The sequence below is a fragment of the Camelina sativa genome, chromosome 11 (assembly GCF_030686135.1).
Source record: "Camelina sativa cultivar CO46 ecotype springtype chromosome 11, ASM3068613v1".
Taxonomy (NCBI): domain Eukaryota; kingdom Viridiplantae; phylum Streptophyta; class Magnoliopsida; order Brassicales; family Brassicaceae; genus Camelina; species Camelina sativa.
The window spans coordinates 12,587,736-12,608,183 of NC_141890.1; the positions used below are offsets into that span (position 1 = coordinate 12,587,736).

Genomic DNA, 20,448 nt, shown 5'->3' on the forward strand with positions numbered 1-20,448 from the left:
TTTTTTTTTTTTTAATAACCATCTGAAAAAGTTGACTAAATTGCAATTTACTAGTTTTCAAGGGGCTGAATAATAATAATTTATTTATTAAAAAAAAAATGAAAAAGGGGATAGAGAAGAGAATCTATCTTCTTATCCTGCTGACCTGACCACAGAGGAAGCAAACATAAACCAATAGAAACCAAATTTTCTTAAGGAGAGAACAAAGCCAATCAGAAAGCTGAGTAAACCTCTGAGCTCACACAAAAATGGCGTCTCTTCTTGGAACATCTTCCTCCGCAATCTGGGCTGCTCCTTCTCTTTCTTCTTCTTCTTCTTCTTCTTCTTCTTCAACACCTTCGACCTCCCCCATTTGCTTCAGACCAGGTAAACCAAAATTCTCTCGAAACCTTGAACCCTTGCTGTTTCCATAATTCGCCAAAACGAAGTGAGTTGGATTCTTGTTTGTAGGGAAAATTTGTGGAAGTAAGTTAAATGCAGGAATCAAAATAAGGCCAAAGAAGAACAGGTCTCGTTACCATGTCTCGGTTATGAATGTAGCCACTGAAATCAACTCTACTGAACAAGTATGTATGCAATTTTTTTTGATGATGTTTTCACATAAAGTTTAAAACTTTGCTTGATTTTTTAAGTTAGGAACGTATATATTGATTGTTGTTGATGTAATGGTGGTTTTTTGGGTTTTAGGTAGAGAAGAAGTTTGATTCAAAGAAGAGTGCAAGGCCGGTTTATCCATTTGCAGCTATTGTAGGGCAAGATGAGATGAAGCTTTGTCTTCTGTTGAATGTGATTGATCCAAAGATTGGTGGTGTGATGATTATGGGAGATAGAGGAACTGGCAAATCTACAACTGTTAGATCATTGGTTGATCTGTTGCCTGAGATTAAGGTAGTTGCTGGTGACCCTTATAACTCTGATCCGATTGATCCTGAGTTCATGGGAGTTGAGGTAAGAGAGAGAGTCGAAAGAGGAGAGCAAGTTCCAGTTGTTGCAACTAAGATTAATATGGTTGATCTTCCATTGGGTGCAACAGAAGATAGAGTTTGTGGAACAATTGATATTGAAAAGGCTTTGACAGAAGGTGTTAAAGCTTTTGAGCCTGGTTTGTTGGCTAAGGCCAATAGAGGGATTCTCTATGTTGATGAAGTCAATCTCTTGGATGATCATTTGGTTGATGTTCTTTTGGATTCAGCTGCTTCTGGTTGGAACACGGTTGAGAGAGAAGGTATTTCGATTTCTCACCCGGCTAGGTTTATCTTGATTGGTTCAGGAAATCCTGAAGAAGGAGAGCTTAGGCCACAGCTTCTTGATCGGTTTGGAATGCATGCGCAAGTAGGGACGGTTAGAGATGCTGATTTACGTGTCAAGATTGTCGAAGAGAGAGCTCGTTTCGATAGCAACCCAAAGGACTTCCGTGAAACTTACAAAACAGAGCAGGACAAGCTTCAAGACCAGATTTCAACTGCTAGAGCAAATCTTGCCTCGGTTCAGATTGATCGGGAGTTGAAGGTGAAGATCTCTAGGGTGTGTTCCGAGCTCAATGTAGACGGGTTGAGAGGAGACATTGTGACTAACAGAGCAGCAAAAGCACTTGCAGCTCTCAAAGGAAAAGATCGAGTTACTCCAGATGATGTTGCTACCGTTATCCCTAACTGCTTAAGGCACCGTCTGAGGAAAGATCCTCTGGAATCTATCGATTCAGGAGTTCTAGTTTCCGAGAAGTTCGCCGAGATTTTCAGCTGAAAAGGAGATTCGATTCTGTGATCATTTTTTCTTAACTGTTCCTACTCTGTAAACGGTGAGAAGAACCAAAACTATAAACAGGCAAGATCTGATTGAATATAGAGTCTATGCTTTATCCATTAAGTTGAGTTGTTCAAATCATATACTCAATAGAACTCTGTATGTTTTTTTTTTTTTTTTGCATCTGCAAACAGTCTTGCATTGAATAATGAAGCTATAAAACTATCAAGAAACGGTGTCAGGATCAACTGTTATTATGTCTTGAATTGCTGGTGATAGGCTTGTTGACTAGAAGGAGATAGCGTTTTGCCGGTTCTGGTAAAAGTGTGGAGCAACTTCAGTCAGCCAAGATGGATTGATAGTTACGACATTCCGCATATATTGACGCTCTGTTGAGACAATGGATTGGTAAACCACCCATTTCGGATTCACCCTGAAGATTGTATATAAATATACCAAATAAGCTTTCCATTCCAAAAGAAAAATCTTCAAACGTTGTGATGTTATTGAGGCTTTTGCTAAAATCATAGCAACAAGTACTACTAACCTGAATAATACGGATGACGGGTGAATATAAACTTCTTCAGAGCCTCTAATGGTCTTAAATACCCCATTGCTATGTGGCTAAAACATCACAACACAAAAATAAAATTTTGATTTCTTTAAAAAACCGAAAAGGATGTGTAGAAACAGAAACTTGAAATGTGTTACTTACTTCTAAGCGGCATGCATTAGCGAAAAACCCTGCAGTCACAGCTTTTCGCACAGCCTGAAAATAAAGTAACATTAAAAACCTGCAACCTTTTTTATTGTTTTCAGTTGAAGCAAGGTGGTATGATTTCCTACCTCCATGTCTCCGTCACATGATTTCAGGGTGACGCCTAATCTCCGAGCAATCCGTTTGAGTTGATCCCTGATTTCAACCACTTTTTTCTGCCAAAGGAAACAAAAACAAATAAAAATTGGAGCCCCGAATATAAGGACTAAATGCCAACTCTGTTATTATACAAACCATGGATTGGTAGTTGAGGAAGTTCTTGGCACACCACTGTGAAGACTTTTTCGACTCAAGAAACCCTTTGTATACATTCAGGAATGTGACATGGTCACCCTGAATAGACAAGAACAATGATGATTACTGTCAAAAAAAAAAATGAGATATAGTTTGCTCATAGTTATGTGGCAATATATACCTCTGCAGCTGCAAATCTCAGTTTGGCTTCATCCTGTTCTTTCTGTACTCCCCTAGCAATGACCCAAACGGACTGCATATAAACAATATTAAGATTTCATCCATTTAGTTTCAAATCCCATAGATCAAATGGAAAACAAAACATTAGAGCTGCAATATGGTTCTTATGCATTATAAAAAAGAAACTTTTAGCAGAGGAAAAGGGTGAAGAGTCTTTACTTGGATAGAGAGAACTGCAGCGATTGTAATGATCTCATCTGTACAACCAAGCTCACTTGAAGCTAAAATCATTTTTGATATCATTGGGTCCTAGCAAGACAAAACTGAGACGTAAACATGCAGCAGAGAATGCAAATGAATTTTATAAGTAACTCAAGGTTAAGAAGAAATAGTACCAGTGGAAGTTCTGCAACTTGGAATCCTGTTGGCGATGTGAGTTTTGCATCATCATCAAGGATCTGAAGTGAATAGAGTACTTCAAGTGCCCGGATCATTGCTTGTGGGGATGGAGGTGAAGGCCAATCAAAACCCAATATATTATCTATGCCCAAAGCCTTTAGCTGAAAAAATAAATCAACAGAGCTTGAACATTTTAGGACAAGAACTTCTTCTCATCTGGTTTTATACATGCTGGAAAGGTGAAAAGCTTGAATTTTTTTTTAAAAACTATCTATACTTTTGTGTAACACATCCCAAATTGTGAGTTCTTAAGAAAAGCTATATGACAAGAGCTGAGTAAGTATTGGACCTGTATTACAGTAGAGACAAGATTCGACCTCTGCATTTCCGGTATGCCTTCTCCAGGCATTTGGTTGAGAAAATAATCTTCAGTGTAAAGCCTAGTTACCATTGAAAACCATATATTAGGAAGAAGACTAATGAGCACAAAACCATTAAATAAGGCACAATTCTGTCACTTTTATAAACGGAAAGAGAGTTACCTGTAACACTTCCCAGGTCGGACTCGCCCAGCCCTACCAGACCTTTGTCTAGCAGATGCTTTGGATATTGGTGCCACCACAAGACTTTCGATATCTGAAATCTGTGAGGGTAAGAAATGTTAAATCTGTGAGGGTAAGAAATGTTAAGATGTTTCGGAAATGTCCAATATATTACACAGGACGGAACTAAAAGATATAAATAAAAGAAATGGAGATGGAGTTACTGGGTTATAGAACTTTTGCTTCGAGAAACCACTATCAATCACATAGACAACACCCTGGAAAATTAAAGGAAACAGTTTATTGTCAATGATGTTTCAGCAATATATGTATGAGAAAAAAACTTGCAACGAAAAGACAATAATGAGGGAACCTTGCCTCCAGAGTCAATGATGTTTCTGCAATATTTGTTGAGAGTATAACTTTTCTCTTTCCTCTGGGAGTTGGAGAAAAGATCAATTCCTAATATAAAGAAATGACAAAACAACATCTCCTCGTTTCAGTTTTTTCTCAAAAAGTATGGTTTAGCTTGTCTAGAGGCTTGCAACAAGAACCAACCTGATCTGATCGAGAAAGTCCTGAATATAGTGGCAGAGGTAGCAGTCCTGGAATAGATATGAATTAGAATATAGTGCTGAAAAACTGAGGGTAAATGCTAAAGTTGATTGACACGATCTTATTATTGTGTAACATGTATTATACCTGAAGAATTCTTTTGATTGCTATGAGCTTCTTCTTCAAGAAGTTTAATTGCAGTTTCAATATCTTCTTGACCAGTAAGAAATACAAGAACATCCCCAGGTGGCTCCTGAACATAAGAAGATACAATTTTAAGATAACAGCCCAAGGAAAATAATATACTACAAGATTTTAACACATTGGATGATTACAAAGCACCAAATCAAAGTACCCGCTCATTTATCAATAATATCGTTGAAACAACTGATCGAATATAATCTGAGACAGGCTCCTCAACATAGTGAATTTTCACACTGAAGCCTCTGCCCTAAGAAAATTTCATCAACAAAACAAGTATCAGAAACTATTACACTGAAAAAAGAGTAAAGAAAAAATAGTCTTAAGCAAGATAGGAGTTCCAATATACCTCGAAAGATAAGATTGCAGGTTCCAACTTTGGTCCCTGGGCACTACCTTCTGGCGCATGGCGTTTTTTGCTATTTATTTTTCATAATGTATAAGAATATATATCGTATTACTGATTCCAAAAGCCCGAGACTTCCAGGGAAAAGAACTATAACCATTGAGTAAGATGAGAACCTGGAATTGAAGAAATTGAACATGGCTTTTGCTTCGATTGTGGCGGACGATATAATCAGGCGTAGCTCAGGACGGCGACGTTGTATCTGAGATTAAAAATTTATAGGAATTTAGAAAGCAAACTGTAAACTAAAGAGTTCAAAAAGATCTGATGAAGTCTATTTCTTAATGCTATACCTTCTTTAAGAGACCCAGTAAAATGTCAGTTGAAATAGATCTCTCATGAGCTTCATCTATCATAATAACACTACACAATGACACATATGATAAGAGAAGGTTAACCAGCACCAGTTACTAACCTAACTTATAAACTGTACGAGATTATGCAGTGCAACAAAAAACATTACCTATACTTTGACAAGAGAGGATCTTCCATCATCTCTCGGATTAAAACCCCATCTGTGAGAAATTTTACACTAGTCACACCCTGTACTAACCAAGCAAAAGATCTTTGTAAGCATCATCAGAATAGTCCATAAAATTAAGGAAAAACAGAAGAATGTTAAGGGAAGAGTCTCACGGAAGTTGTCTGATCTTCAAATCGAATTGTGTAGCCAACTTCATTCCCAAGATTTACTCCCATCTCTTCAGCCACTCTTGCAGAAACCGCCTAAGCAAATTACAAAAGAAAGAGTATTATGTGATCAAGCACGAATTGCCAAACTTGAGCTGAGACATCACTTTTCAAACTGAAGCTGTAAGGTTTGGTGGAGGAAAGAGAAAACAAACCTGGACAGCTAAACGTCTTGGCTGTGTGCAAGCAATAACTCGGCCTCCTTCAGCCCATCCAGCTTCTTTCAGGTACTACAAAATATGATAAACAAAGCGGTATCAACACTTGCGGGCAAGAAACAAGAAGATTCTGCTAGTGATTGAATTGAAGATATCTCCAGTTTCTCCAACTTCCTAACCAGCTAATGAGCTAAAACATTGCAGGATTTTGAGAAATTGAACAAGTTTTATGCCTCTCTAGCTACATTGCGCATATGTCGGAAAGTAACTATTACCATCCAATTCATAACCTTTTAACTCCAATCAAAACTTGCCTATTGGTCTAAGAACCCTGAAATCAGCAAAGCTAGGTGCTTTCCCCCAAAAAAAACTAAACCAAGAACAAAGAAGGAAGAACAAACCTGAGGAATCTGAGTGGTTTTACCACTGCCCGTCTCGCCAACGATAATGGTGGTAGCGTGATTCTCCACCAAATAGAGAATCTCAGTTCTGTACTTGTACACTGGCAATCTCTGTCTTTGCTTCTCTATATTCGCATACCCATAACTACAAATTCCCAACCTTTTAAGTTATAATCAACCGTAGAACAAGCACGAGTACTTAACCACAGCAATAAAGAGAGAGAGAGAGAGAAGCTTACCTAGAAGAAGACGAGGATGCGAGATTGTTGGACATGAACACTATACCTCCTTCTCCATCATCTTCGAAACGACGTTTCTCAGTCCCTGGTTTCCAAAACGCCATCTTTTTTTTTTTCTCCCAGAGAGCTTTTGGCTTCTTCGGTTGTTTCAGTTAAATGTGTCGCCTCTTTCTCTCTTCTATGCCTATTTCTTTGGATGTTCACGGTGACGGTGAGGCGGTCACCGGCGATTTACAGGTTCGGTTCTAATTTAGGCATTTGGTTTAAATTATTTCGGTTCAATTTCAAAAAATTTCAAATTTGGTTCGGTTTAGTTTCGGTTATATGTTCATCATCCTTCATCAGGAGGACTTATATCAATTGCAAGAAAATGAACTGTCTTGCTGCTTCTGTGTTTCCTTCTTCTCACACAACTCTACTCCTCAACAAGCTCTCACCTTTACTCCTCCGACGCAATCGCCGCCACCAAAGTCAGCGACTTCACCGTCGGAATTATCAGATCAGCGCAATGAGAGCTGTAATCCAGAGAGTCTCATCTTCCTCTGTTACTGTGGATGGTCAAATCGTATCGGAGATTGGCCATGGTCTCTTGGTTTTAATTGGAATCCATGAATCAGATACAGATTCTGACGCTGATTACATGTAAGCTTGCACAAAAAATATCACCGCTAGCTTAATTCTTCCATTTAAAGTTTCGTTATAAAGATTCTGACATTTAAACAATTTTTTTTAGATGTCGAAAAGTTTTAAACATGAGACTGTTCACTAATGAAACCACTGGCAAAGGATGGGACCAAAATGTAAGTTTTGTTACAATGGATTCGTTTTATGAACTTTAAAAAAAAAAATTGAACTTGGATGCGGTTTTGTGCAGGTAATGCAGAGGAATTATGGAGTTTTACTTGGTAATGCATCTGTTTATTATGCTTTACCTTCTGATTAGAGAAAGATTCAGCTTCTGGTATATGTGTACTGAGATGTGTCTCCTTTGCTTGCTCTGGTCTTTGGATCTTGTTTGTGTTAATACAGTTAGTCAGTTTACATTATACGGATTCTTGAAAGGTAACAAACCTGATTTTCATGTCGCAATGCCACCTGATAAAGCCAAACCATTTTACGCTTCTTTAGTCGAGAGATTCCAGAAAGCATATAATCCTGATGCTGTAAAGGGTACTAGTACACATTCTCATTGTTCTTTCTTGATCAAAACTTGGGAGCTTCACCATTTTTGTTTAGTCTTTCTGAATTGGTCAACTCTTATTCTTTATAAAACAGATGGTGTGTTTGGAGCTATGATGCAGGTAAGAGGTTAATCCTTCCTATAGTCAAATTTAATCCATTGACATCGACTTTGTGTGGTTAAAACAAGTTCTCTTGCTTATGACATTACTTGAATCATATTGTAAGGTCAATCTTGTAAACGACGGTCCAGTCACGATGCAGCTCGAATCACCTCAATCCTCCAAGTAAGCAAAGATGTTTTGCATAAACTTTATCAGGCACTGATTTGTTACTTAAGCAAGTCTTAATTTGTTGCAGGAATGAGACAAAGGCATCAACATAATCATAAAATCACTCATCTTGAATTCTTGTATCAGTGAAACTATAGAAATACCTACCATTCTGTGAAACTCGAATCATATCTATTGATGTGAAACAGTCATAATTCATTGGACGGTAACTGTTAATTCCTGCATTACATGTAACTTCTCTGCTTTTAATGAAAGCCTCTAGATTTGCTAAAATCGTGGTTCCTAGATGCCTAATGCTTTAAGCTTTTGCCTTGAGTATCATTCCAGCTGTAAACAACACTTCTTTCCCGAACGATAGAATCTCGATTTTCCTGTAACAACCATGAAAGCTTTTGATTGGACAAAGGAAAGCTATATATTGTAAATGAATTAAGGTTAAAAGAAACTGCTGCTTACTGATCTACTTGCTTAAGACTAGTAAATGCAGAGATGATACTATTGCATATCTCTGTTATAGAGTCTCCGTCATTTGGGTTAGAGAATGTGAGCCGAGCCTGAAGATAACTAATCAAATTAGGACAAGGAAGCAAAGAAAAAACTCAGAATGTGGAAAGAGAAACAAAGATATCATTCATTATTACCAGAAAGGCATGTCCGATGAGGATCTGAACAATGTCAGCTCCTATCTTTTTAGTAATGTTCTTCGAATTTGTGCCACTTGAAAAGGTCTTTAAGATCCCATTTAGTGTTTGTGGACCCTCTGCTTGAGGAATGTTTGATCTTCGGGTACGAACAGAAGGCTGCAACCAAAGATAAATTTCCTCAAGAGAGAAAAATCAAAGAATTAACTATACGAACAACATTTGCTGGAGAAGATGAACAAAGGGAAATCAGAGGATTATAAACAAACCTTAGGAATGTATTTGGTGAGGTATTGGAGAACAATCTCTAGCTTCCATATAGGATCGTCAAAAACCTGCTTGAAAAATGTGCACTCAAGAACCACAGAGAAGAATTTAGACAACACAAAGAGTTTCAAAAGGTGGTTTTTTTGTCCCTTACCTGAAGAAAATTTGACAGCAAGTATCCATCATAAGTCAGCTCGTCAAGAATGATCTCCATTGCAGGGGTCCTGCACAAAAATGGATCACAAACATGGCGAAACACACAATTCAAAAGAGAGGCCGAAATTTGAATACCTTACGCCATCTCCTCTAGAGGTAATCCCTTCTAAGTCAGCTTTCTGCTTTGAGGCATCAAGGTCCATGATCTAAACAAGGAACATACATGTGAGAGAAGAGAACTTCAAATATAGTAACTTCAATACTCTGGTCATACATAACCTACAACTTACCATGACTAGAAGTTCCTTCATAGCAGAAAGTGTGCCCTTGTGCAATTCTACCAAACTGATAGACTTTTCATCAGCATTAATGGTTGCACACATTGTTGATAGGTAATCTTTCATTAGAAGTTTGAACTTCACTTGTCTTGAAGCCTACAAATGGAACCACAACACTAAGTCACGGATAAAGTTATGGAGTACACTAGTTCTAAGCCATTGATTATGGGATGTACCAGAAGTAGATTCAGTGAGGATTCCTTTAAAAGACTCCAGTTGTTGGTTTCTGGAGCACAAAAAGGACACAAAGCTTCTGAAATTGTCCCCAGATTACACAAGAAAAAAGACAAAATCTTGAAACTATGACGACATCATACGTACGTACCTTTATACACTTGATTTCGTGGTGTAAAATCCAACTTAAGAACATGAACAAGATACTTGAACAGGAACATATTTCCCAGGATCTACAGAATTCCAAATAAAAGGAGCAAGAGGTGTTAAATTTAAGCGTATCTGCAACAGAGCAAGGCAAAACAGGGTTTCGTAGAAACAAGTAAACCAACCTTTAATTCCGATTCCTCAGACCCATTAACTCCTTTGTTCATGTTTTGAATCAGCTGTTGAAAAACTGAAATCACAAAAGCAATAAGTCATACAAAACAAGAACCCAACAAAAAGCTAACTCAATAGAGGAGACAGCGTCCTTACATAAGCTTTTCACTGATAATTCCTTACCATCGAAATCAACATCAGACCCGAAATCAAACGGTGACCAAGCCTGCCATACAAAACCATTAACAAACAAATGCAATCAACCATACCTACCATAACTAAGAATGAACAACAGATCAAAACTTTAGTAACAAGTACCTCGTCAACGATTTCCAACTGATCAGCTGAATCAGATACATAAACCCAAGGAAACCGCTGAAAACAAAAACAAAATCATAAGCAAAACAATGAAAACTTACACAAATTGTGGAGACAAAAAAAAAAAGAAACAACAGAACATCTAAGAACCTGATGTAATTGTGTCAAAAGCTGGAAACTTGCTGTTATAAGTTCCAATGTTCTTCCAAATCTCAATATCCTAAACATCGCTTGGTACATTTTGCTAGAAATTTAACAAAAAACCCAAATCAAAATCACGAGTCTTTTGAGGCAATATTTCTACAAAAAAAAACAGAGTAAAGTACTTGGTTGGAGGAATTCCAATTTCGGGTACAAGTGAAGCAGCACGAACAGCTTCCAGATACTGCAAACCTAGGGTTTCATTCAACGGATCAATATAGCAAAACCAAACAAAGGGTAAAAAGCGGAAACGAAGACGGAAACTGAGAAAACGTACGATCTTCGTTAGCGTCGCGACTGTCTTTAGCGCCGGTGGAATCAAGCATGGCCAAGGTGTTTGCTTCCAAGCCACCGCCATAGCCACTCATCACTCTGCTAGTACTATTGTTACCCTTCGTCTCTTTCGACATCTTCTCTTCCCCAAATTCGCTAATTTCTTCGCAGCGGAACAATTACAAAAAAAAAAAAAAAAAAAAAAACGATTTGAAATCTAAACCCAAAATTAGAACGGAGAGAGATTTACTAGAAGAACCCTAATTTGGTCGAAAGAAGGCAATTTTCCCGCCATAAGAGAAATTGTTCTCAACCAAAATTAATTAATTCCACGGAACCGGGTTTATCAGGTGATAAACCGGGTATATTTTGGGGAATTAATTAACTAAATAATGACGTGACGACTTAAATAGAAAACGTCTTTTTTTTTTGAACACCTGAACTTTGTATTAAGTAGTAATAGTGTTATACAATGAGTTATTCAACCAAGTTGGTGGAATTGTATACACCTGACCTCATACAAAGAATTAATATTGAGAGCATTGCGTGATAGTTTATCTGCAGCAACATTCTTTTCACGAGAGACATGATCAATTGATGAATATGGAAGCTTTCCCATCCAGTGTCGGATATCACAAAGTAAGGTTCCCAGAATCTTATGACCTCCACAAGTATTAATGAGAGTGATGAGCTCCTTATTGTCACCTTCGAACCAGATGTATCTGAACACCCATAAGCCCACATTACCTGTAGAATATGTAGAAATCCGAGAGCCTCCGCTTGTAACGCTGAATATGATTCCTGTAACCGTGTGCTTCCTACTAAAATGACCAAACCGGTACTATCTCGTAGCACCCAACCTGTAGTAGTATAAGGCCGGTCTTGCATATATCCACTGTCAAAGTTGCATTTGAGCCAACCATTTGGTGGTGGTGACCAGTCTCGGTTGGTACTATAACCTTGTCCTGTCCTATCTTGGAACGTGGTCTCTTCCTCTGCAATCTTTGAGTTTACTTCATACCACTCATAAGCATCATGTGTTCCTTTCATTGCTACCTCCTCAGGAATTCTTGATATCTTTTGAAATATAAATTCATTTCTGGATTTCCACAGACGCCACATTATCCAGAATGGCAATAGGCGCTGATCCAACGGGAAGGTTGCATTCTTATATTGATGAAGCAAAATCCCAATATTTGCTCCAAGATCATTATCAAATCGTCCTTGGTTCATCTGACTACTGGCACATCTCCAAGCAGCTTGTGCATAAGGGCAAGTAAAGAGAATGTGATTGATAGTTTCTTCTTCTTTTCAGCATCTTTGACATGTTGGATCTGCAGGTATCAACCTTGTTCGAAGCTGTGTTGTGGTAGATATAGATCCTGATAAGCATTTCCAGATGAAGTGATGTAATTTTGGAGCAATATTCAGTTTCCAAACTTCTTTTTTCAAAGCTACCGATCCTAGAGGAGGGATAGCTCGCAGATGTTCCGGGGTATCTACATGAGTAGCCACCCAATAGCCTGATCGAACACTATACTGAGCATTATAAGAATATGCCCAGATATAATTGTCTTCGTTGGCATACTTTGATAGGTATAATTGAGTTGCTAGTCGTTGATCCTCTGGAGTAAGCACGCCTTCAAATATGGTAGAGTCCCATTCTCTTTTACCTTCTTTCCAAAGATCGGAGATTGTCCAAGTGGAATATATTACTGGGCCTATAGCAGGTCGTGGAGGTAGTGTAGGCAGCCATGGATCTTCCCAGATTCTTATTGATTTTCCATTGCCGATTTTTGCTTGAAGACCCACTTTTAGTAGCTCTTTCCCATGTTGTATCGATTTCCAACCATATGAAGCTCTAGATCCATTAGCAGCTTGTAGGTAAGAAGAGTTAGGGTGGTACATACCTTTATAAATTCTTGTCAGTAGACTTTGAGGATTTTTCAGGATTCTCCAAGCTTGTTTTTCCAACAGGGCTTTATTGAACTCATGAAGATCTTTAAACCCCAAGCCTCCTTCTGATTTTGGTAGAGACATTCTATCCCAGGCTACCCATGGAATTTTCTTTCGACCTTTTTCCTTTCCCCACCAAAAGGTTGCAAGAACACTCTGTATTTCGACAGATATGGAGACAGGTAGTAAAAAGCAGTTCATGGAGTACACTGGTAGAGCCATTGCCACTGACTTAATGAGGATCTCCTTCCCAGCAGGTGATAAATATTTGAAAGACCATCCTTCTATTCTTTCCTTTACTTTCTTGACAATATATTCAAAAATTTCCACTTTCCTTCTGCCAATCTGTTCTGGGAGTCCCAAGTATTTTCCACCACCTCCAACATTAAAGATCTTCAAGTGTCTCTGTAATCTTTGCCGCTTAGCCTCTGGAATTTTCATACCAAATATGATCGAAGACTTAGTGTAGTTGATCATTTGCCCCGATATTTCTTCATACTTTTGGAAGATCGCCGCCATATTCTTACAATTTGACTCAGTAGCACGGCAAAAGAATAATGAATCATCAGCAAAAAGGAGGTGAGAGATATTGGGGCATTCTCTTCCTAATCGTATACCATGAATTTCTCTGTTATCGACTGCCTTTGTGACCATATGGCTTAACACTTCAGCACAAAAGAGGAAAAGATAACGAGATAACGGATCACCTTGACGAAGACCTCTAGATGGTTTAATGTAGCCATAAGGAGAGCCATTGATTATCACTTCATAGGAGACTGATCGCACACAAACCATAATCCACTGAACCCATTCTCTATCAAATCCCAACTGGATCATAACCTCTTCCAAAAATTTCCACTCAACTCTGTCGTAGGCCTTGCTAATATCGGTTTTTATTGCCATGTAGCCATTTTGCCATTCTCTGCGTGATCTTAAGGAGTGGATCAACTCCTGAGCAACAAGGACATTGTCTGATATATGACGACCCGGAACAAAGGCAGCTTGGGTATCAGAAATAATTATGCCCAACCATTTCTTAAGTCTCATCACAAGGATTTTTGAGATGATTTTGTACTTAACTGTACACAGACTAATAGGGCGGTAGTCAATCATACCTCTCGCATCTGTTTTTGGAATGAGGCAGAGCTGTGTGTGGTTAATCGAGTGATCTAATTGTCCTGAGTCGAAGAACTGACATACCATTTTGCAGACATCCGTACCAATCAGATCCCAGAATTATTGGTAAAAACGAGCAGTGAATCCATCAAATCCTGGTACACGGTCAGCTCCGATGAGAAAAACCACATCTTTTATCTCCTTATCCGTAACTTATTTGAGCAAGTCACTATTTATTTCAGGTGTGACCCTTGGAGAGATATCTGAAATAATACTATCAAAGTCAGTGCTTGGTGTTGCTGTGAATAGCTTTTGAAAGTATGCCTCTGCAACCTTGCCTATCACGTTATCCCTGAAATGCTCAATACCATTGTCATCAAGTATTGATTTTATACGGTTTCGTGATTTCCGAGCCTTTGAAGAGGCATGGAAATACTTGGTATTGCGATCTCCCTCGTTCAACCATTTGTTCCTGCTTTTTAACTTCCAGTGCGTCTCTTCATCTTTATAAGCTTGGTTTAGTTGTCGTCGAAGTTGTTGAATGGCATGAGTAGGTGTGGAGTGATTGCGAACTGCTGCATCCAACTGAAATTTGAGACTCTGAATTAACTCTGCAGAGTTTGACTTATTTCGTTTCTTCCATTGAGAGAGCTCCCTTCGACACATTTTTAGCTTGTTTTGGAAACCTCCTGAATCATCAGTGACACCACGATTCCATCCTCGATGAACTGAGGCAATAAAGTCTTCACAACCTGAATAGCGTTTATCATAACGAAACTGACCTCGCTTTGTCTGTATTTCCTCTTCAATGTCAATTATAACCGGGGCATGATCTGATCCTGCTAAGGTAAGAAATTCAGACCCTGAAGCTGGATACATTGATTGCCAATCTGCGTTCACAAACACTCTATCAAGGCAGGATTCAATTGTTTCCTTCTGTCTCTTTCCTACCCAGCTAAACGGATTCCCTTTATACATCAGATCTTTCATATTGCAACAAGATATCATATTGTTGAAGTCTCTGCAACTAGTTATACTTCAAGTTCTACCCCTTTTTTCTCTGAAGCATGCAATATCTCATTAAAGTTACCGCATAACATCCACGGGCCAGTTCTATTCACTGCTATTCTTTGTAGTCTTTCCCATAAATAGAAAACGTCTATTGTTGAAAAATTTTCATTTTTTTTTTTTTTGATAAAAGTTATTTAACAATTATTTATTTTTTTAAGTCCAACATCTACGTTTTTTACACGACTCAAGAGTTCAATGTTGTTATTAGTATCTTTATAGTTCTCGAATAAACTCAAGTCTCGGCTTTTAAACTACCGAACCATAAAAATAGTTCATGTACGTGGTTGATTTGAGTACTTTTCTATAAGGAAAACTGTTTGATGGATCAAAATGGATTCAAACTCACAATTAGTTGGATTCAAACTGATATATATTTAAAATTTTAATATAAATTAGAACAGTTTTAAAATTTTATTGGTGTCAATTGCACCCACAACATTCAACGTGCCTCCGTCCATGATAACACTCCTGATTACATGGTATCCCTCCAACTATGGATAGTCCATGGAGTATATGTGTCCCATAATTAGTTTTAATGAACGTTATATAGTAACCAAGGGTGTGTAGGCTAGTAGTTTAGCACTTGGAGTTGGTTTTACTGTGCTCCTACTCCATTCCTCCTTGAGAGGAGACTATTCCCAAAGAAAATAGATTAAATGTTAGTTTTATATATTTAATTTTAACAGCTAACTAATTACAAATACATTGAATAAAGATCTTACTCTTCTTCTTTTTTTAATTGGACACTATGTAACAAAGCGTGTGGAATATATATATATATATATATATATATATATATGTGTGTGTGTGGATGATTGTATCTTACGCTATATTCGGAAATATTAAATTTACACATTAGTTTATATTTTATTTGCCTCTCATGATTGTGTCAAATCTTTAGACCGTCAGAAAATCATATGGACACGAATAAGCACTTGGAGAAAAGGTTGCTAAATGACTTAGGTTTATCCCAACGTAGAGTTCTAAGAGGGGTTTTAGTGGAGAAGGAAAAAAAAAATCAGAATAAAGAAAAAAAATGTAAGAGAGGTTCTAATATTGCATACTCGATTATGGTTTAAGAGTTCGTCTGTGTCGAGTATTCTTTGGCTGGACAAAAAAATAGAAGAACCAAAAAAACATTTGTTTCTCCGACCAAAAAAAACAATATAATTTGTCTCGATCTCTTTCTCTCTCAATCTCTCTCTCTAGAGATTCGACGATTTCTCTCTCAATTTCTCTCTTCCGCTTCCCCTTCCTCTCTCAATTTCTCTCTCGACCTCAATCAGATTCGACGATTATAATTTTTTCTCTCTCGATCTCTTTCTCTCTCAATCTCTCTCTCTCTCGATCTCTCTATTGTTGTTTCTCTCTCGATCGAAGGCCATTCTTGACAAAAAGAAGGAGAAGGATATGTTACAGCTATGGAATCAGAGGCGAATGTGGAGAAGAAAGGGGAAGCGGAAGGGATTTAATCTCGGAGGTGAATCAGATGATATTGATTTGAGTTTGGAGTCGAGTCATTCAGATGAGGTTGAAGCAATTGGAAGCAAGGGTAAGTTTCTCTGTGTAGTAGGTTGAATTCGTGAATAGTTAGTAGGGATTTGGGTTTATTCGATTTTGTTCGTAAATTTGGGATTAGGGTTGGTTGTTCTCATTTCTTTGTTTCTGAATTTGTACTTTGGTTCATTTGATTCTTACCTCTTGGAGGATGCTTTGCTGGTCGGTGATGGTTCTGATGGATCGTTTTCTTCTCTGCCCTACATCTTCAGGTAGTGTTCTTTCTCTTAACCGATTTTTTCTGTCTTTCTATATAAGTGAAATTAAATACCTTTGTCTCTTTGATGCAAGCAGTCGAGGTACAAGGATTAATGTGTGAGAGGGTTTGAAGAGAGAAACATCATGTTACTAACTGGTCTCTTGCCCTATATCTCTGTTGGTTTCTCATGTTCCATCGTATTTGTGATGTGTTTTTCAGATTCTCTTGATGTGTTTTATTGTGTGTTCTTTTGCTTGGATAGGTTTTGGTTATTCTTTTGAATGCGTTTCTTGCAGTTTAAAACTGTTTTGGTTTACTATCATGTTGTGTTGTCTTAATCCGACAAGGTGAGGCGCTGAGATGAATCGATTGATGCTTGGTGATGCTATGCTTGATGATGCTTGGTGCTGCTATTCAGAGGACCGAGAGATTAATGTAAGTGATTTCTCTTTTTTAACTCTATTCCTATAACACTTCATTCTTGATGACACCATTGATGTTTACTTGTCTTTTTTGTTATTTCAGGTTTTCGATGATGCTTTTAACAATCAGTAATTGGCTTCTCTTGTGTTTGTTGATCTTGTGTATGTGGTTTGGTGTTTGTAATCGGCTTCAGCTCTATTAAAGTTTGTCCATGTTTATAAAGCAAGAGAGAAACGGGTTAGTGTGTGTCTCTTTTTGCAATCAATGTTATTGTTTTTGAGTTATTCACATAAAGATTTGTCGGAGATGTTGTTGATTTGATGTTTTTCTTCTTGTTGGGTTGTGAGAATTTTAGGTGTTGTGTTGTGTTGTTGTCGTTGATAGTTTCGTTTGTGACACTTAAACACAAATGCTTGGTAGGTAGTTGTAATAGTTAAACACTTGTTGTGAATGGTTTAGTGAATCGTTTTACAACATGGTTTTGTTCTTATAACATGGTTCTGTTCTTATAACATAGTTTTGTTCTTATAACATGGTTATGTTTTTATAACATAGTTCTCTTCTTATAACATGGTTCTGTTCTTATAACATGGTTTTGTTCTGTTTTTAATTCTTATCTCATGTGTTGTTTGCTTATCCTCGGCAGGTTTACGTTCTGCTCTTCCCGTGAACCTTGTGATCTCACGTCGGCACAAGAGAACGAAACTGGTCTGTGGTTCTGCTCTTCCCGTGAACCTGCAGCTGTCACGTCGGCACAAGAGAACATAAGTCTTTGTGCTTTTCCTTCCCGTGAACACGTTTTGTGTTTTTCTTTCTACAATTGTTGTTCAATAAACTTGTATATATAGCAAACTAGAATCGGCTACTCTTGATTGTAAGCACTCTCATATTCAGTCTGCTTTATTCTCAAGTTTCAAATACTTTCTCATCCCAACTTACTCTCAAACAAGTACAGGTTTTGTTTTTATCTCACCAAACCACAAACTTTCTTACGATTTTAAACCACAAATTTTTGGAGATAAAAGTCTATAAAACGATTGTTCGGACTTATCAAACACTCACCAATTCACTCTCTATCTTATCAAACACTATATATCTTTTATTTCACTTTTCTTCTAAAATGGCATCTTCTTCACACAATAATTTTGATGACACCATTGATGAATGCTTAAATTAAGTTTGTGACCAAATTTCCAATCAAGTTTGGCAATCTCTTCTCACTCCACCTGTTCAACATCAACAACCACCCAATTTGGTTTGGTTGAGAATCTTTGGGCAAAATTTGGAGAATACAATTAAGCATTTCCTTTTTTATGAATTTTACATCTCTTTTATTATGTTTTAATGTTTTCCTATGTTTAAAATTTTATGAAATACAATAATTTTCTAAACATATATGACTTATTTAAATTTTTTATTTTCAAAAAAAAATTAAATTAAAAAATTCAAAATAAGAACCTACCATTGAAAGAGAACTTTTAATTAACAACCCGAAAGTTTTTAATCATCTCAAACTACAAAATATATGAATAAACAATTTAAGAGCCCCTAAAATATATCCCCATTGGAGTTGCCCTTAGGTCTTACACTTGATCTGATTTCGTTTCACATTTGATATTTTAGAAAATGTTGCTGGGCAATCATACTAAATTAATAATTATCAACAAACTTAACCCATAAACTGAATGATCATTGTTGAATAGAGACTAGAGAGCTTACTCAAAATATTAGGTTCATCAATCCTTTCTTTATAGAAAAATCTAGTAATTTAGAAGCTCTTTTAAACTAAATTTATTACCGTTTAAACAAGATTTACAATTCTCCAAAACAGTTTTGTGCCTCTCGTGGGAACACATCATATATTCTCATGAAGCGTACAACCAAAGATAACAAAAGTAAACACGAAAATTTTGGGAAATAAAAAACAACGCCGTCTTTTAGTCGTTAAAAAAAAAACATCTCTTTTTTAGTTTATTTTTATGCGTATCAGCATATACGTATAGTCTTATTCAGAGGATATAACATTTACTTCTATTTTTAAGTGGTTTGACAAAAGAGAAATGTTTATTAGTACTCTGCATCTAGTCTTTTTCAAGAGTCAACAATCTTTATACTTCAAAACCAAGAAACATTACAATATTAAGCTATAGAAAAACCCTGATTTTGTACGTGTGGCACCTAAAACCCTGAATAAGTTACATGAAACGAGGTGGTCAGTACCTTGGAAAACAATTTTCACCAACTGTACTTCCCAATTATCCTGCCGCAGATTTCCCATTCAACGTACACACAAAATCCCCAAAAGCAACGGATCTCTTTAAAAAGTCCTATATCTCACCAATACATACTCCTCTCTGATATTTCAAAATGGCTTTTGGCAATATTCAAGAACCAGACGGAGAGATCCTAAAGAATGTTTGGGCGAATTACATCAGAAAACCACAACAAACCGATAAAAGATCAACAGGTCATGTTCAAGAAGTTTCTAGAACTTGGGAAGCGTTGCCTACTATTGATAACATACCGGAAGATTCTAAAGAATGGCTTCCAAGCCTAGATACGTCGATGGAGGCCCAAGAGTGGACAGAGTTTCTCAACGCGGTTACTTCTTTCCCAAACAAAACCAATCATGACCCTTTAACCAACCCTACCATTAATTCATGTTCTTTGTCTTCTCGAGCTTCTTGCAAAACAAGGAAATACAGGGGAGTACGGAGGCGTCCATGGGGGAAATTTGCAGCTGAAATCAGGGATTCGACAAGAAACGGTGTTAGGGTTTGGCTCGGAACGTTCCAAACTGCAGAAGAAGCAGCTATGGCTTACGACAAAGCCGCGGTTAGAATAAGAGGGACTCAAAAGGCTAACACAAATTTTCAACTCGAGACGGTTATTAAAGCTATGGAAATGGATTGCGCCCCAAACTACTACCCGATACACAGCTCAAATACATCCCAACCGTTAAGAAGCGGCCACGAAATAGGATCAAGAACAGAAAAAGAAGCCATTGAGGCTTATGATAAAGTCGTTGACGATGGGATGGTTGAAAACCATTGTACTCTTGGTCATCCTTCAACTAAGGATTATACGGAGATTTGTGGATTGCTTGGGAGTGGAGAAACTTGGTTACGTTCAAGAAAGAGACCAAGGAGTGACGAAGATTTTATGTTTCAAGAAGTTAAAATGAAGAAGATGGTTACCGAAGAAGAGACATTATGTGATGTGTTTGGATTGTTTGAGTTTGAGGATTTGGGAAGTGATTATTTGGACACATTATTATCTTCTTTTTGACAGAAAAGAAAACATTACTATTGTTAATTTAATTACATAATTATGTCAAAACATTTGTTTATTCTTTATCTTCAACAAAAAAAAAACTTTATATATAAGAAATATGTAGGGTTTTTGTGTAGGAATCAATTCTTTTTTTCTTGTATATATA

The 20,448-nt window shown here is 37.3% G+C and overlaps 7 protein-coding genes and 1 long non-coding RNA gene across 16 annotated transcripts; 4 read left to right on the forward strand and 4 right to left on the reverse strand.

The window, feature by feature from the left end:
* The first annotated feature begins 112 nt into the window (after positions 1 to 112).
* LOC104723216 (magnesium-chelatase subunit ChlI-1, chloroplastic-like) lies at positions 113 to 1,976 on the forward strand. Its single transcript, XM_010441547.3, has 3 exons — positions 113 to 366; positions 451 to 566; positions 688 to 1,976. The coding sequence occupies exons 1-3, from the start codon at positions 249 to 251 to the stop codon at positions 1,741 to 1,743; spliced, it is 1,290 nt and encodes a 429-aa protein (XP_010439849.2). The 5' UTR covers positions 113 to 248; the 3' UTR covers positions 1,744 to 1,976.
* LOC104723214 (putative pre-mRNA-splicing factor ATP-dependent RNA helicase DEAH9) lies at positions 1,833 to 6,919 on the reverse strand. 2 transcript variants are annotated; one of them, XM_010441546.3, is made up of 23 exons: positions 6,527 to 6,919; positions 6,288 to 6,432; positions 5,884 to 5,958; positions 5,675 to 5,764; positions 5,502 to 5,581; positions 5,332 to 5,401; positions 5,155 to 5,240; positions 4,982 to 5,051; positions 4,787 to 4,882; positions 4,579 to 4,684; positions 4,435 to 4,481; positions 4,255 to 4,338; positions 4,101 to 4,154; positions 3,877 to 3,977; positions 3,684 to 3,774; positions 3,331 to 3,495; positions 3,155 to 3,244; positions 2,937 to 3,008; positions 2,756 to 2,854; positions 2,590 to 2,676; positions 2,459 to 2,512; positions 2,291 to 2,367; positions 1,833 to 2,176 (listed from the first exon to the last, which is right to left on the reverse strand). In XM_010441546.3, exons 1-23 carry the CDS (start codon positions 6,628 to 6,630, stop codon positions 2,032 to 2,034), a joined length of 2,088 nt encoding a protein of 695 aa, XP_010439848.2. In that variant the 5' UTR covers positions 6,631 to 6,919; the 3' UTR covers positions 1,833 to 2,031. The 2 variants fall into 2 exon arrangements, with proteins under 2 accessions (XP_010439848.2, XP_087332468.1); XM_087476342.1 differs by having other exon boundaries at positions 4,787 to 4,877; positions 6,527 to 6,748.
* LOC104723213 (D-Tyr-tRNA(Tyr) deacylase family protein) lies at positions 6,882 to 8,271 on the forward strand. Its single transcript, XM_010441544.3, has 7 exons — positions 6,882 to 7,168; positions 7,260 to 7,326; positions 7,401 to 7,431; positions 7,556 to 7,696; positions 7,802 to 7,827; positions 7,934 to 7,992; positions 8,066 to 8,271. The coding sequence occupies exons 1-7, from the start codon at positions 6,897 to 6,899 to the stop codon at positions 8,088 to 8,090; spliced, it is 621 nt and encodes a 206-aa protein (XP_010439846.1). The 5' UTR covers positions 6,882 to 6,896; the 3' UTR covers positions 8,091 to 8,271.
* Positions 8,090 to 10,980, reverse strand: SNI1 (negative regulator of systemic acquired resistance (SNI1)). Of its 4 annotated transcripts, none has more exons than XM_019232969.2 (15): positions 10,692 to 10,980; positions 10,540 to 10,606; positions 10,364 to 10,457; positions 10,214 to 10,270; positions 10,079 to 10,121; positions 9,907 to 9,971; positions 9,726 to 9,807; positions 9,577 to 9,626; positions 9,353 to 9,496; positions 9,198 to 9,268; positions 9,061 to 9,130; positions 8,909 to 8,974; positions 8,640 to 8,798; positions 8,455 to 8,552; positions 8,090 to 8,369 (listed from the first exon to the last, which is right to left on the reverse strand). In XM_019232969.2, the coding sequence occupies exons 1-15, from the start codon at positions 10,822 to 10,824 to the stop codon at positions 8,297 to 8,299; spliced, it is 1,272 nt and encodes a 423-aa protein (XP_019088514.1). In that variant the 5' UTR covers positions 10,825 to 10,980; the 3' UTR covers positions 8,090 to 8,296. The 4 variants fall into 4 exon arrangements, with proteins under 4 accessions (XP_019088514.1, XP_010439851.1, XP_087332469.1 ...); XM_010441549.3 differs by having other exon boundaries at positions 10,052 to 10,121; positions 10,692 to 10,931; XM_087476343.1 differs by having other exon boundaries at positions 8,640 to 8,819; positions 10,052 to 10,121; positions 10,692 to 10,923.
* Positions 10,981 to 11,164: 184 nt separating this feature from the next.
* LOC147933899 (uncharacterized) lies at positions 11,165 to 11,920 on the reverse strand. The gene has a single exon (XM_087472374.1). It carries the CDS (start codon positions 11,918 to 11,920, stop codon positions 11,165 to 11,167), a length of 756 nt encoding a protein of 251 aa, XP_087328500.1.
* Positions 11,921 to 13,972: 2,052 nt separating this feature from the next.
* Positions 13,973 to 14,749, reverse strand: LOC104727934 (uncharacterized). Its single transcript, XM_010446989.1, has one exon. It carries the CDS (start codon positions 14,747 to 14,749, stop codon positions 13,973 to 13,975), a length of 777 nt encoding a protein of 258 aa, XP_010445291.1.
* A 1,066-nt stretch (positions 14,750 to 15,815) lies between these two features.
* On the forward strand, positions 15,816 to 17,927 carry LOC147933900 (uncharacterized). Of its 5 annotated transcripts, XR_015571131.1 has the most exons (6): positions 15,845 to 16,382; positions 16,538 to 16,599; positions 16,682 to 16,742; positions 16,934 to 17,021; positions 17,112 to 17,246; positions 17,656 to 17,927. It is a non-coding gene; the product is annotated as an uncharacterized LOC147933900 (long non-coding RNA). The 5 variants fall into 5 exon arrangements; XR_015571130.1 differs by lacking the exon at positions 16,682 to 16,742 and having other exon boundaries at positions 15,828 to 16,382; XR_015571134.1 differs by lacking the exon at positions 16,538 to 16,599 and having other exon boundaries at positions 15,831 to 16,382.
* A 1,336-nt stretch (positions 17,928 to 19,263) lies between these two features.
* On the forward strand, positions 19,264 to 20,418 carry LOC104723218 (ethylene-responsive transcription factor ERF091). Its single transcript, XM_010441551.3, has one exon. It carries the CDS (start codon positions 19,377 to 19,379, stop codon positions 20,295 to 20,297), a length of 921 nt encoding a protein of 306 aa, XP_010439853.1. The 5' UTR covers positions 19,264 to 19,376; the 3' UTR covers positions 20,298 to 20,418.
* Positions 20,419 to 20,448: the final 30 nt, after the last annotated feature.

Bases quoted from the DNA above. Each gene is read 5' to 3' on its own strand.
- LOC104723213 (XM_010441544.3), top strand. From the start codon at position 6,897: ATGAACTGTCTTGCTGCTTCTGTGTTTCCTTCTTCTCACACAACTCTA. The intron at 7,327-7,400 runs GTAAGTTTTGTT...GGTTTTGTGCAG, and splicing joins GCAAAGGATGGGACCAAAAT to GTAATGCAGAGGAATTATGG. The intron at 7,432-7,555 runs GTAATGCATCTG...GTGTTAATACAG, and splicing joins GAATTATGGAGTTTTACTTG to TTAGTCAGTTTACATTATAC.
- LOC147933899 (XM_087472374.1), bottom strand. From the start codon at position 11,920: ATGAACCAAGGACGATTTGATAATGATCTTGGAGCAAATATTGGGATT.
- LOC104727934 (XM_010446989.1), bottom strand. From the start codon at position 14,749: ATGAAAGATCTGATGTATAAAGGGAATCCGTTTAGCTGGGTAGGAAAG.
- LOC104723218 (XM_010441551.3), top strand. From the start codon at position 19,377: ATGGCTTTTGGCAATATTCAAGAACCAGACGGAGAGATCCTAAAGAAT.
- LOC104723216 (XM_010441547.3), top strand. From the start codon at position 249: ATGGCGTCTCTTCTTGGAACATCTTCCTCCGCAATCTGGGCTGCTCCT. The intron at 367-450 runs GTAAACCAAAAT...TCTTGTTTGTAG, and splicing joins CCCCATTTGCTTCAGACCAG to GGAAAATTTGTGGAAGTAAG. The intron at 567-687 runs GTATGTATGCAA...TTTGGGTTTTAG, and splicing joins AAATCAACTCTACTGAACAA to GTAGAGAAGAAGTTTGATTC.
- LOC104723214 (XM_010441546.3), bottom strand. From the start codon at position 6,630: ATGGCGTTTTGGAAACCAGGGACTGAGAAACGTCGTTTCGAAGATGAT. The intron at 5,241-5,331 runs GTATAGCATTAA...TTTTAATCTCAG, and splicing joins TACTGGGTCTCTTAAAGAAG to ATACAACGTCGCCGTCCTGA. The intron at 3,978-4,100 runs GTAACTCCATCT...TTACCCTCACAG, and splicing joins AGCAAAAGTTCTATAACCCA to ATTTCAGATATCGAAAGTCT.
- SNI1 (XM_087476343.1), bottom strand. From the start codon at position 10,824: ATGTCGAAAGAGACGAAGGGTAACAATAGTACTAGCAGAGTGATGAGT. The intron at 10,122-10,213 runs GTACTTGTTACT...TTTGTATGGCAG, and splicing joins AGTTGGAAATCGTTGACGAG to GCTTGGTCACCGTTTGATTT. The intron at 9,497-9,576 runs GTACATCCCATA...TTCCATTTGTAG, and splicing joins CCTCACTGAATCTACTTCTG to GCTTCAAGACAAGTGAAGTT.